This window comes from Podarcis pityusensis, assembly GCF_964106645.2.
Source record: "Podarcis pityusensis genome assembly, chromosome: 1".
In the NCBI taxonomy this organism is placed as follows: Eukaryota; Metazoa; Chordata; class Lepidosauria; order Squamata; family Lacertidae; genus Podarcis; species Podarcis pityusensis.
The window spans coordinates 22,329,987-22,344,753 of NC_138028.1; the positions used below are offsets into that span (position 1 = coordinate 22,329,987).

General features: G+C 45.0%; 1 protein-coding gene across 1 annotated transcript in view; it reads left to right on the forward strand.

Annotated features, from left to right (window-relative positions):
- LGMN (legumain) overlaps positions 1–14,767 on the forward strand; it is a 31,335-nt gene that overhangs the window by 15,235 nt on the left and 1,333 nt on the right. Inside the window, exons 3-13 of the mRNA XM_080989576.1 lie at positions 1,877–1,974; positions 2,515–2,596; positions 4,075–4,160; positions 4,276–4,351; positions 4,780–4,842; positions 6,307–6,373; positions 7,382–7,500; positions 9,696–9,785; positions 11,791–11,991; positions 13,376–13,549; positions 13,960–14,027. Of these exons, the coding sequence (XP_080845702.1) occupies positions 1,877–1,974; positions 2,515–2,596; positions 4,075–4,160; positions 4,276–4,351; positions 4,780–4,842; positions 6,307–6,373; positions 7,382–7,500; positions 9,696–9,785; positions 11,791–11,991; positions 13,376–13,549; positions 13,960–14,027 (1,124 nt within the window). The remainder of the gene's footprint in view (positions 1–1,876; positions 1,975–2,514; positions 2,597–4,074; positions 4,161–4,275; positions 4,352–4,779; positions 4,843–6,306; positions 6,374–7,381; positions 7,501–9,695; positions 9,786–11,790; positions 11,992–13,375; positions 13,550–13,959; positions 14,028–14,767) is intronic.

Genomic DNA, 14,767 nt, shown 5'->3' on the forward strand with positions numbered 1-14,767 from the left:
GTCATTGAATAAGACTTGTAGTTAGAGCAAGACCCCCTGACAGCAACGTGACTTAAATTTGTTAAGTCTCATTGGTTTCAGTAGGTCTACAGTGGTGCCCCGCAAGACGAATGCCTCGCAAGACGAAAAACTCGCTAGACGAAAGGGTTTTGCGTTTTTTGAGTCGCTTCGCAAGATGAATTTCCCTATGGGCTTGCTTCGCAAGACGAAACGTCTTGCGAGTTCTTGCGAGTTTGTTTCCTTTTTCTTAAAGCCGCTAAGCCGTTTATTGCCGCTAAGCCGCTAATAGCCGCTAAGCCGCTAATAGCCGTGCTTCGCAAGACGAAAAAACCGCAAGACGAAGAGACTCGCGGAACAGATTAATTTCGTCTTGCCAGGCACCACTGTACTCTTAACCATGGCTAAATCTGAATCCAGTCCTGTCTTGCCTTGGGGTGTGTGTGTGTGTGTGTGTGTGTGTGTGGAGGAATCTCTGCTAGTTTAAACAGGTTATTGGTAAACATTGTGGTGGGTTTTTGCAAAAGGCTTCAATGTTTACTTAACGCTTGAAGTATTTTGAAAGTGATTTCTTAAAGTGGTATTATGAAACTTAAAACATCTGTGTTTGGCTGTCTTGGAGAAAGGGGCAAGGAAATAAAGAGGCCTTTGCAGGCGCTAGATAGCATCCTACAGCGAGAACGTGCTGAAGTCATGAGAGTTGTTCTCTTGGCATATATGCAAGCCTACATGACGCAGGACTTGTTTCTGCATAGCAGGGGTGAGGGGCCTGGTGTGCTTCAGAGGTTGGACTACAACTCCCATCAGCCCTTGCTCACATTGCAGGTGATTAAGGACGATAGGAGATACAGTCCAACAGCATTTGGGGAAGGGGCACAATTTGCCACCCTTTCTGTACAGATTGCTTATCTATTTTGTTCAATATCTTGCTGTCCAAGCAGTGTAAAAGCATTACTGTTCATAATTTTTCCCCTTCTCCCCATTCCTATTTGGAATTACCGCAATGCAGTGATTTTTGTGAGAATATCAAGTTATCAAATGGACAGGGCCTTTGATTGTGGCATGCTGAGTTTCTCTAACCAGCTTTTATTTTATAGCTGCTTGGCTTTTCTCCACCTCAGGTTTTCCCCACAACAAACATTACATATTCTGTAGTCACAGAATATCTCTGTCCACATTAAGGGGGGGGGACCCTCTTAGGGTTTCCCCTATTTTTGCATATCTTGTGGTTCCTTTGAGTGTGCCAATACCTGCCTCTGTTTTTCCGTTGCCTCATTTTAACTACAAGTGACTTCCCACTTACATGCGTGTTACATTCCTGGGTACTACGCGTATATGTGAAATCACATATAGTGGGGGAACACCATCTTAAAAAGCCTACAAACACCCTCTAAACCACTTGCTGCTTCTTGGGTTTCTCAGCACCCAAGGAAGATGATGATGCCTTGCGTTTAGGTGCCATCTCAAAATAATCCTCTTTCAAAAATTCATGGGATTGCCGTTGCAAAGGCTTCTGGGATTGCTAGCATTTTCCCTGTTCTTTTCTCTCCATTTTTGCAGTTTCCCCACTCTTTGGGGGCCATTTTTGCCCTTTCCATGCCTTTTCGCTGTTTAAATTTTTTATTTATTTCCTGGCAGCGCGCATATATAAGCGGTTGCACACAAGTTGAATGTGCGACAGGTTGGTTTGGTTTATAAACCTATCGGCATTGTAACGAAAGAGGGCTTTGGGGTGGATTGTCCCAGGTTTAACTGGAGATTTCTTTGTGCGAAAAGAGAGGCTTCCACTGGAGGCCAGTGACAAGTGCTACAACTTTTCTGTTTCCCGTAACACATTTAAATATCACCCAATAAATAAAACTGCCCTGTGTCTTTTCAGGCTGATGCCTGCCATGCTTATCAAATTGTGCACCGGAATGGCATTCCAGATGAACAAATCGTTGTGATGATGTATGACGACATTGCCTTCAATGAGCAGTAAGTATCAGAATTTTGGCAGGAAAGTGAACTTTGTGTGCAGGGCTGTTGCTGCGTATCGGAAGTGGGAGACCTGTGGCCTGTGGTTCATTTGTTGCTGAACTGCAGCTCCCGGCGCACATGGCCTGAAGGCCCAAGGAGTTGGTGGGAGTTGTAGTTCGACAACATCTGCAAGGTTACAGGTTCCCTACCCTTGCTGTAAATTAATCTAGTGTCTCTTTTACAAGACCTAACAAAAGCATCTCACAGAAGGAGAGACTTCACTCATAGTTAGAAGGGGGCCAGCTGCTACACTTCTCAAGTGTTTAGTCTCCTGTTTTCCACAGAAAGAGGGAAATCCCTGATCCTGGATTGTTTGCATGAAGCACAGTTTGGTGGCAAGGAATGCCTTCCATCAGCTTCAGCTGGTGGACCCAGCTGTGCCCCTGTCTGGACAGGAATAGCCCATTACTGCATGTTATAGAGGTTTTCTCAACTTGGAAAAGAAATCACTTCACTTTTTGCCACTTTTAACATTTCCTGTCCACTTCCTTGCTTCAGGAATCCAACCAAAGGCATCATCATCAACAGGCCCAATGGTACAGATGTGTACAAAGGAATACCAAAAGACTACGTAAAAGAGGTAGGAACTAGATTTATTCGCTTGGTAACCTAGGAACATTGCTAGCTTTGAATATCAAGTTTCCCGAAGAAATAGGATTTTATTAACCCACCTGAAGAGTGGGCCACTTGAGTTCGGATGCTTTTGTCCAGAACCTAGAGACTTTGCTTCAATTTAAATGTAAACCACATATTTCAAGTGAAGCAAGACTAGTTAATTGTAAGCACACTGTCGGTCCACTAGCACAAAATCCACTGCATCCAAACCCCCTCCTGCATGGCAGATCACCCCCTCCTTGAATTGCAGCCTGAAGTCTTGGAAGTCTTCCAGGCAATTGCTTCTTAGTTCTGCAGCTGATGGGCATAGAGATCAATTCATAATTCATGGTTAGCTTTCCAAGTCTGTTGGGGATACTCGCTTATCTCAGCCTCACTTGTATTAAGTTTAGCTATCTGTATTTCCTTCATTTCCCACCGCCATCAATTTACTCAGAATGCTTTCGAAGCATCCTAGTAGCATGTATAGTAGGTTGTGGCAGAGGCAGGATGAACTTTAAGCTAAGATGGTTGGTTTATTAAAGGGATACTATAGACCGATACTGATATTGGAGTCTTAATGATGTTTGATGACACTGTCGCTGACACTAGCCTATAAGATTTTTTTAACTCACTGAATTTCCTAAAACTCCAGCCCAACCAGTTACTCCCACATCCTAGTGCAGCTACTGGGGATAATCTGCCCTACAAAGCAGCCCCCATTCATAGTAGTGGGCCAGTACACAGAGACTCTGAGGAAACACTGTCTATAATAAGGGGTGCAGTTGTGCAGGGTATATGATTCAACCATGCTTGATCTCTCTATTGGTGTTTTGCAACTTCCTGACTTGTTGCAGGACCTTAGCCAGACCTAGCACAGTATATGCAGAGTTCACAAAAGCAATTGGCTGCAGGCAGGATGGACGAAGCAGGAACCAGTAACTTGTACTTATAGGTGTTTATTATATACAGTGGACTATTTACAGGAACAGAACAGAACACAGATCTTTAACTAGCTCTCTCCTCCGACTCACAACTCTCAAGCCTCCAACTCCTACTCTCTGACTAACACATTCCAGTCAGTAGGCCATAAATCATTATTCCCGTGAGAGCTTGACCAATCATGGAGCTGTCTCCATGCCTCTGTATCACCAGGCAGATTTTACTCCTTCACATTGCCTTGGCTGTCGGCCAACTCTGTGTGAAGCTGCACGTATTCAAAATCCCAACACTCTCCGTCTCCCCACATGAACTGAGAGCCAGTCTAAAGTTCCAGGGTTCTGTGGATGTGTGTTGCTGGCGAGCTTTTTTTTATATATATATGCAAGGTTCCCCAGAGCACTCTTTGAAAGCCATAGTTCTGCTGGATAGGAGCCAACACGCAGAAGTCAACTTTTTATTTTTTTATTTTAAAAGGAATGTTGCTGGCTGCATTTCAGCTTCAAATCTCTTTCCAACCTGTAGGATGTTACACCAGCAAACTTCCTTGCTGTGCTCAGAGGTGATGCTGAAGCAGTGAAGAATAAAGGATCGGGAAAAGTACTACGAAGGTAATTGGAAAGACGTGAGAATGGAATGCCGTCATTTCTTCATCAATATAGTTTTAACACCAAGTTGGAATTTAAGTAAAAGATTGGAAATTAAGAAGGTTTTCTCTCTCTGCAGTGGCCCTCGGGATCACATATTTGTCTATTTCACTGATCATGGCGCCCCGGGACTTCTGGCTTTTCCATCTGATGATGTACGTAATATTTTTTTTCCTGTCTTAAGTAGCACTGATTTAGTTCGCAAGCCTAGAAACACTTGTTTTCTCAAGCTACAGTTTGGCTGCATTGTATCAGTATATTGTATCAGACTTCTCTCTCACTCATTGAAGGCTAGAAAAGGAGCTGTTTTGGGACTTTGGGTAATATATAACAGCCATGAGAATGCATTGACAGGACACTCAGTGAGTGTTTTCAGTAGAGCAGGGGCTGAATTCTTGGCCTTCCCTGCCTCCTTGGGTTAATATGGGAATTGTGACAATACAAGCCCACCTTGCAAGGTTATTGTAAAGATCACTGATAACTTACTTGGAGTGCTTCATATGCCTGATGGTATGCTAGATGTGTTTCTTATTACTTTAGTGGACAGCAGTGGGATATGATCAGGTACCTCCTTGTTTTACAGCTTCACGTAGAAGAATTGAACAAGACCATTTCATATATGTATCATCACAAAAAATACCAGAAGGTAAAATGACTATTTTCCACATTTATTTGTTTGTTTGTTTGTTTGTTTGTTTGTTTGTTTAATTTTAAGAGTAGCAGCCATTATAATTGCATAGGACTCAGCTTTGTGAACTCTTCCGCTCTAAATGCTAATTGTTACTGGAAAGGATGTTGTAGTAGAGTCCTAAACTCAATAACACAGAAGTATGTGGAAAGATGGTATGATTAAGCTTTCCCCCTCTCCTTTTTTTTTTTTTTTTTTTTAATAAAAACCTATTGGACTTTTTCCACCTTTTTCTTGCATATTGAGAGAATCTTGCCTTGGCATACCTGGAGTAATACAGTTCTGAAACTGGAATGGGAAGTGTCCTCTTTCTCTTTACCAGTTCAAATTTTCTGAGCTTACAGAGCTGGAAAGAGAAGTATCAGTCAGCATGGGTTAACCCCAAAGTTTGCAGGTTCTCAAAAACACCTTAAGGTGGGAAAACACCCTAAAGGAAATAACCTATGTGAACCAGGAAGTGGCCTCTCCAGAAAAGGAAATAGTTCTTTCTACAGGCTTTGATTTCCATGTATCTTTCCCTCATCCCACGACTTCATTCCATTCCTCCTTCCACCCAGTTGTGAGACTGGGCAGGTCAGCCGGGAGACCCTGACCTGGGATGGAATGGTACAACCCCACCCAACATTTTGTGCCACATCCTACCTTCAGAGTATCTAGTTTGTGTATAATGTTCAGCCGGTTTCTATGCATTCTGCTCTGGAGGGTAATGTGAAAATAAACACTTGTTTTTTTAAGGCAGTATTATTTTAATTCTGCTTGATTAACTGGAAGTAAGTTCTGTTGAACTTGGAAGGTGCGTCTTCTGAGTGAATATGAAACATGTATAAGGTCCAACAAATTCTGGTAAATGTGGAGTTGAAGTAAGGTGGCGCCTTTTTTTATACCTGTTATGACCACAGCTATTCAAAAAGGCAAGAAAGGATGCTAGAGAAATCCAGGGTTGAACTTAGGGACAATTCAGTGAAAGTTGGTTTTTGCAAGGTAGGGCCAGTTTGCATGTGATGCTAATTTCTGAATAGCGTTATGTGGATAAGGTTAGTGAGTGCTTGCTAGAAGATTGGAAGCTTCTGAGTTAGATTAACTACTGCTTAGTGTTGCATTCAACTAACTATGGTTAGCTGTTGAAACAAGCTGTGTTTGATGAAGCTGGCTGGTTTCAGATAGTAGTTGAGATTTAATTACCTTGGTATGGTTTGCACATCACAATAAGCCAGTTTCCCTCCCCCTCTAGTCTAGAGGCATGGTGGGTAGTAATAATCTACAAATCAAATATTAAAGAGTATCTTCGCTATTTGATGGAGATGGAGCGTGGGTCAGTGAGCTTATGGGTAAGGGAAAGGATACTTGGGAGGAAAAGCAGGTACCAGATCTTTACCCAAACATCTAGAAGTGTGTCTCACTAGTTCTTAACATAAATTGCAGATGGTGTTTTACATTGAAGCATGTGAATCTGGATCAATGATGAAAAATCTACCTCATGATATCAATGGTAAGTGAACAGTCAGCGTTCTGGTCTGAGACCAGTCATCTGATTGTACTCAAAACGTCTTCATTGGGAGGTATTGAAAACGTGGAAGCATTATTGCACTTTGGGTTAAATATGGTTTTTAAGTCTTATCTACACCAGGGGTGGGAAATTGGATCACCTCCCACCCTTTTGTTTGCCAAATTCAGCATGAGGCTAGAACCGCCTAGCTGTCAATCGTCTAGCATCAGGGGTCTGGTGACCCCTTTTTTGCCTGCAGGGTTTGAAATCAAGACTATACAGTTAACTGAACAGCCTGCAAAGCACCTTTCAAGGTGCTCTGCTGATCCTTTAGTCTTGCAGTTGTGAGGTCTTCTGGATTGCTTTGCAAGGGGCTTCACGAGATCAGCTGACAGTCAGCGGATCACAGGGCTTTGCAGTTGATTGCCGGTGCCTGGAAAGCCTTTCAGCAGAGTCAGGTCCTTGCCTGCCCCACACCTGACTTCCTGTGCATGACATTGGGTATAGCACAGGTTAGGCTTGGCTTGACTGCAGTGGCTCTGCCATCTGGCGAAGCTTGGAGGGGTCTGGAAGTTCACTGCACTGATCTACACCAACCTTGGGTGCTCAGATGAGACTCCAATGGGGATTATGGAGGTTGTAGCAGAACAACATGGGGGCCTTGAGGATGGGAGTTTAAATATTGAGAGCTTTTACTTTTCCTCTACCCAGTCGCTGCTTTGCTCGCCAACCATTCCAGCTGGCACATAATTGGCATCCCTCTGAAGGGTTGCATAGTTCCATGTGTGGAGCTATATGTGTGAAAGCTTTCCCATTCATTCTTCATCACTTTTAGGGGAAGGCTTTTGAATGTTCGCAGAGCTCTGGATTGGAGCAAATGTGTCTAAAATCAGCTTAAAACCAAAGTTCTTAATTTCAGCTGGGTTTAGATCACTCGGACAAGCGCATACGGCAGCCATGTGCCGGCTGTGGGGAAGCAAGTAAATAGTGCCCCCTCCATTTGCCTTGCAGTTTACGCCACGACTGCCGCTAATCCTAGCGAATCGTCTTATGCGTGTTATTTTGATGACAAGAGGCAAACCTACCTTGGTGACTGGTACAGTGTCAATTGGATGGAAGATTCCGATGTGGTGAGTCCCCAAGATCCAGTAACTTGCTTTTTCTTTCATCTGACATTACGGATCTTGATTTGTTTTGTTTTTTAAATGCTTTATTTAGTGCAGTTTTGTTTACCACCAAGAGCCACAATGGGCCCTTTTAGAGTAGGAGAACCAAAGGCAGTGTATTCTCGGGAGTGTTTTCTCTAAGCTGACTTGATACATGTCTAGTACAAGCTTTCCATTGTGCACCCCAGTATTACCAGCCACATCTAAGTAGGAAGGTGGCTTCCTGCTTACTAGTAGAGACATCCTCTTTCAAGCAGGGAACTGACTCACAAGAGGTACATCTCTAGATCCACATACTTGCATCCTGCACAGAGGATTTAGCAGCGTCTAAAGGCCTGGGCGTTGTAGATGTCACCTAGAAGTGATGACGTTATCTTGAGTCTACAAGCCACAAGCTTTCGACACCTGTGCAAGCTTGAATTTGCTGCCTCAGCCTCTGGGGGCAACTCCACCCATGATGTTGGTGGTGCTTGTGGCGATCACACAGGGTCCCCGGACGTTTCACCATCTATTGATCCCTGTGCCACCACTTTATTTCTCACTGCCACCACCCAGGCCCTACCTGGTACAATACTGAGTCCAGTCAGGGTTAAATTGGAACATAAACTTCCGTTTATTTATTGCAGTTTAACAAGTGTGTGGCTTCATAAACGGTATCGGTCAATTACGATCATGGGGTGCCTATCCAGACCTATAACTTCCGCTACCTGCTCTCACTCACTAAACCACCTCTCAGATATTTACTTGTCTTCCTAGCTCCTAACTGTTCCTGACTCAGCTTATTTCGCTACACTAACTCAACCTACCCACAGACTCTATCCCAATTCACTCCAACTCCAACCAACCATCCAACTCCCAACGAACTCCTCCCTTCGCCCCTCCCAGAGCTGGTTTTATAGTCCCACTGACTCCACCCCCCTGGGTTCTGATTGGGGAACTTGCTTAACTATTTCACCTCCAGCACTCTCATGTTAACGTCACAGTGCTCTCCTGGGAATCTCCAGAGGTGCCAGGGTTTAATGACGGCTCCTTTGCATTTCTCAATATCCCAACACCAATAGATTCAAGAGTCAATTGCTCTAAGTTAAGAAGTCTTCCCCCTCTCCCCCCAGTTGGTACCCTCTGCTCTTCAGACAGCAGGTGTGCTGGGGAAAGGGCTAAGATGGCCTGTCAGGCATGTCCAAAGTCTGTTTCAGGGGCCTAATCTGGCCCACTGGTCGGTTTAAGATCAACAACTTCACTCATAAAAAAGGTCCAAAACTTGGGTTGGCCCCCACAGCCCTTCACTTCATCAAATCTGGCCCACTTTGAAAAAAGTTTGGACACCACTGGCCTAAGATGACTATTGGTGGGAGGATTGATGCAGGGGACATCAGTCCAGCAAATACTAGATTCAACAAGAGGTTGTATGCATTGCCATTGTGGACTGTTGTGTTTCTAACTAACTGCAGGGCAGATATAGGCTGCAAATGGCTGAAAAGGGCACAGATAACTTGTATTTATCAAAACTATTACTATTATTAGAACTATTTCCATAAACCAAACAGATAAAAGCATTGGCAGGATTATTATAATCCACAGTTTCATAACAGTATATATTTAAAGAAGAGGAATAAATGAATAAATTAAGTTAAATTGGATATGTAGAAAATGTTAAAAATAAATTTAAGGAGTGGGGGGAAGGAAGTCAGGTTTTGAAATGTAAAAATGATTGTAAAATCAGTGAAATGTATAAATTTGAAAATGTATAAATTTGAAAAAAGAACTTTCCGCAAACCTGTCATGAAAGCATCACAAACTGTTGAACAAAAATACAATCAAATGGCATTCAAACTTGCAGACTGAATAAATCCATAGTACTATTTGTTTCATAGTTCTCGATGCCCAGTCATTCCTTGCAGACTTCCTAACTGACTAAGAACTAATGATTCACGATGGGAGGTCTGTTGAAGTACCGTTTCAAGTTTTCTGATTGCACAGTCGCATTAGGAACTTGGTCAGCAATTGCTTCGTTGTCGTCTCTCTCTCTCTCTTTTTTTTAGCTTTCCTCTTTCCCGAAAGGGAAGTAAAACCTTTTCAATTGCGTTGGTATGTAAATAGCTGAATCATGTGCAACTTTTCTTTCTTTTTCTCTCTATGCCTTTTTTTTTGGTCTGCAGGAGGATTTGAAGAAAGAAACTCTGCACAAGCAGTTTCTGTTGGTAAAGAAGCATACAAACACCAGCCATGTGATGCAGTATGGAAACTTGGTGAGTGTTTGGTCTCAGATGGGCAATTGCGGACAGTGTGTTTTGTGTGGCTTTGTCTGTAATACTGCAACAACCCCTGTGAGGTAGGTTAGGCTGAGAGACTGCATCCAGCCTCAGGTCACCCGGTGAGCTTCATTGCCAAGTAGGTCTCCCACCTTCCGGTCAAGCACTCTAACAATACAGTGGATGCTTGGGTTGCTAACGTGATCCGTGCAGGATGCACATTTGCAACCCACAATGGCGCGTCTGCTCACGTGCGGGTTGTGATTCGGCGCTTCTGCGCAATTTAGCGCTTTGCACATGCGCGACCGCCGAAACCCGGAAGTAACCCGTTCCGGTACTTCCAGGCTTCGGCGGTCCATAACCCGAAAAAACGCAACCTGAAGCGTCTGTAACCCACGGTATGACTGTACGCCAAATCATAGCTATTTTGAACCGGACCTTCCAGTCTGCATCCTAAATCTTGAAACTGGAAAAAGCAGAAACAAATGGGGGAACAGAACCTTTATTTCTTACTTTCCTTACCCTACTCCCAAGAGTTGGGGGGGGGGAGTTGCATACATGGTTCCTTCCTTCCCTCCATTCCCCCCCCCCCACTTTAACACAACAGCCTTGTGAAGTAGGTAAAGTGATTGCCCAAGGTCTCCTGGTGTACTTCACAACTGAGCAAGGATTTAAACCCAGGATTTCCTAATCCATCACTCTGTACTGTTGCATCCTACAGCAACCCTACTTTAGAGGGCTTGTGTTGTGCAATTTGTTCCTTACACTTGTCCTCTGTTCATCCTCTCAAGGAGCTCAGTAGTTTGCTAAAGGCCCCAGGCTCAATTCCTACTCGGGAGGCTTAAAGGCCCAACCCTGCCCTGCTTCAGCAGTCAACCTGTGTCTTAATGCTGCAAGACCAACTATCCAGGCCATGGCTGCTTCCTCTTTCCCCTTTTCCCTCCAGTTTTGCAACATGCTCTCCTTCCAGAGCTGAGACGACTCCTGGTTTCTCCAGCCCTCTGTGTTTTCAGCCAATTTCAAATTGCAGAAGGGTCCTGTATCCCTGTGGTAAAGCACATACGTTTTGCATGCAATAGGTCCCAGATCCAGTCCCTGGCATCACCCTGGGTAACACATGCCCTGGGACCCTGGAGAGCTTCTGCCAGTCAGAGTAGGTAGACAATACTGGGCTAGATGACAAAGCAGTTTAACCTGGTATAAGGTAGCTTCTCAAGGTTGCATCCAACTTTAGCCCAAAGAATCCTGGGAAATGTAGTTTGTTAAGGCTCCTGAGAGTTGGTAGGAAACCTTCATTCCTCTCACAGCTACAGTTTAACAGTCAAATCCCTCTTTCCAGAGAACTCTCGGGAATTGTAGTGTCGTGAGGCAAATAGGTCTACTCTTGAGTATTATTACTGTTTGTTACGGTTATATGCCACCTTTATCTTCCAAGGATCTCACATGATTTTCCTCCTCACAACAACCCTGTGAGGTAGGTTAGGCTAAGAGACGGTAACTGGCCCGAGGTCACCCAGTGAGCTTCATGACAAAATAGGGATTCGAAGCTGGGTCTCCCAGATCCTAGTCCAACACTCTTAACCATTACCCCACTCTGGCTCCCAGTGCATCGCCAAGTATGGATACTTTGGATACAGCTTGTACATTCAGGCCTCTGTAAATCACTTGCTTATAAAATCACAGCTGCTCTCGAAGCGCAGCTTAATTCCTCCATGGCCTCTCCATTCGAGGTGTTTTATTGGGTGCGTTAACAGTGCCTAGAGACAGATGCGAGAGGACCTAGCTCAGATCCTTGCTTTCAATCCACCAGGTAGCCTTAGGAAACTTGCCCATCTTGTCTCAGGGGCTGCTGGAAGAACAAACCAATCAACAGAGAATACCAGTCCCCTCCAGGTTTTCAAGCAATTGCAAGCTTTTGAAAGCAGTGCTGTTTCCCAAAAAATGCGTCCGTCCCATTAAAGTGGAGGGTGTCTTTTTCTTCTTCTCTTTCCCCCCCTTGCAGTCCATCGCTCACATGAAAGTGGCGCAGTTCCAGGGCACAAGAAGCGCCTCCAGCGCCCCCATTTCGTTGCCCCCCGTGAGTCGCTATGACCTCACCCCCAGCCCCGACGTCCCCCTTGCGATCATGAAGCGCAAACTGATGGCCACAAACGACGCGGCTGAGGCCAAGGCGATTCTAGGAGAGATGAAGAGACACCTGGAGGTAAGAGCCGAGAGGGGCGCAATATTATCAACAGTGTGGCAGGGTCAGAAGTAGGAGCTCACTGCACCCATGCGAATGCTGCTCATTCGTGTCGTACTTCATTTGATAGAACAATGTTCTGAATCACCAGCCCAAAGGAGGGAGGGCTCTGTGCAGTGGTTGATGCAGGGATACCCCAAAAAAAAGGATGTCGAAAACATCTGAGTGATCCATTCTAGTGCTTTATGAAAGAAAGGTGTAGAATTGCAGCAAATCAGCCTGTCAGGTCTCGCAGCCTTTGCAGACATGGGACGGACACCGCAACAAGGAGATGGCTTCTCCATGCCCAAGCAAACATATTCATATGTTCTTTATACACAAAGCAGCATACGTCACTTGGGCCAGGGCTTCCCATCGCTTCACCTGACCAGATAAGGGCATAGGTGGCAAATACCCAAATCTTACAGATATTTTCCTTTCCTGGGCTCAGAGACCAGCACCCCAAGCATGCAGATAACATCAAAGCAAGCTGATCGGCCTATATTAAAAATATAAACTTATACGAGCTGATTGTTACTACCAAGATGGCATTTGCAGAGCTTCTGAAATATTTCACCTTTGGTCCTACACAAACAGACAGGATATGCCCCTGAGCACTATACTCAGCGCTGATCTGCTTGAGTGCTCTTGCTTTGCACGTGCAAGGGTTGGGGGGGGGGGGTTGCTTCCTTAAAATACCTCTTCTGCAAATTTTGGTGGTGAACTTTTGAGCGAGGACGATTTCAGCGTTGCCTACTGGTAGCAGTTTTTGAGAGTTGGTCAGCATGCTGCGGTACGAAATACTTGCTGTCTATGTTGTCCATGATACTGTCTCATGATCTGAGAAGCACCTCAACAGGCTGCCAACTAGCTTGGAGGTTTTTTGTTTTCAAACTGGAACTTCCCAAGCTTCCTTTTTCAGTATGATTTGCTTGCACAGTCCCCAGAAAAGGTGCTTTCACAGCAGACTGCGGGAACCATCTGTTCCAGCGTGAACAGAAGAGACATGTTTCCCCCCACATGAGTGGTGGGGATGTGCTGTGATTTCCCCCAGTGGTCACCTGAGCACAGCAAGATGCGAAATGCATCCTAAGATGCTTTCAGTTCTTGTATTAAGAATGTCACAGCCGAGACTTCTGTGATAACTTCCAGGTCTGAGTTATGTGACCAGAAATGAGATGTTCAAAAGGCAAATGGACATGGTGGTTGTGGCTAGCAGACTTCTTTGGTTTGACCCTTCCCTTCCCCTCCCCCGCAAAAGCCGTGTAAGAACAGGAGGCTTCTGTTAGAGCCGCAGTTGCCTAGAGGGCACTAAGGAGCTGTGTTCTAGAAAACAAAAGAGTTACTCTTGTCTCTTCCTCCACAGGCTAAAGAGCAAATCCAGAATGCCATGCGCAAGATTATATCCTTCATAACGCTTTCCGGTGAGCACACAGAGCATCTCCTATCGGAGAGGATGAGCCTCACGAATTACGACTGTTACGAGGCCTCAGTGCGTCACTTCAAGAGCCATTGCTTCAACTGGCATGCCTCCCCTGTGGTAAGTCTCTTCAGACTTGGAGCCAAGCAAGGTGATGAGTAGACTGGGCTAACTGCTGCATCTCTCTCTGGGAGGAGCTTGCATCAAGATATCTTGGTTGTCTTGAGAGGGATAGTTTATCTGATCAGTTGCTTTACTTCTGTGAGTGAGCCGTCAGTGCCTCTGGCAAGAGTGGTCTGACCTCCCCTGACAGCAAACTGGGTGGGAATGAAGGGGAGGGGGAGAGAAGCCATGCCCCTACCCATCTCTTGCTCTGGTTTCACCCCCACAGACTTCAGCTTCATCCATAGCCATTACTTCCCTCTCCCCACTGAAAGGGACTACAGCCCTCAGATGAACGGCTGCCTCCCTTAGGATTATGCGTTGAGTGGGGGAAAGGTGTAATTCTCCTGCTTGTTTCTGTTTTTCAGTATGAATATGCTCTGAGACAACTGTATGCTTTGGTCAACGTCTGTGAAACAGGATATCCCATTGACAGGTAAAATCTGTGTACAAATGATTTGAGGTGTGATGTGCATTTTCTAGAAGAACGTCAATTGTATATTTGGGCTAGTTCTTACTATCTTCTATAAGTAATCTGAAGATAGATATTCTATCAACGCAGAGAGGGAGAGAGAACTGTTACATGAAATGTGCTTTTAGCATTTACATGCCAGTAAACCATAGATGTGTGTATCTTTGTTTAATCTTACCGTACTATATTTGCACCTGCCGCTTGTCATGCTAGTGATGGAGTGTGCATCTGCAGCCAAGTTTAAGCAAGGTGAGAGAATCATAGAATTGTGGAGTTGGAAGAGGATCATCTCTCCCAACCCCCTGCAATGCAGGAATATGCAGCTGTCCCATATGGGGATCAAACCTGCAACCTTGGCATTCTCAGCACCCTGCTCTAACCAACTGAGCTATCCTGCTGCCCAAGCAAAAGGGAAGAGCAAGGGGCCCTTGCTGCTGCTTCCACCGCTGGCACCCAGGGGTGGGGGAACAGAACAAAGGCAAGAAATGTCCAAGCCGCCCAGAGTGGCTGGGGAAACCAAGCCAGATGGGCGGGATAGAAGTAATAAATTGTATTATTATAAGCGGGCCAGTGAAGCAAGCAGACCGTCACCAAAGGGCAAGGAGGGAGAGGAATGAAAGGGAGAAATGTTCACATTGCTGCTGCCACCAAGAAAAGAGAGCCTGTGCTTCAAAACTACAGCTCTTGGCAGTGGGAAAAGCGGG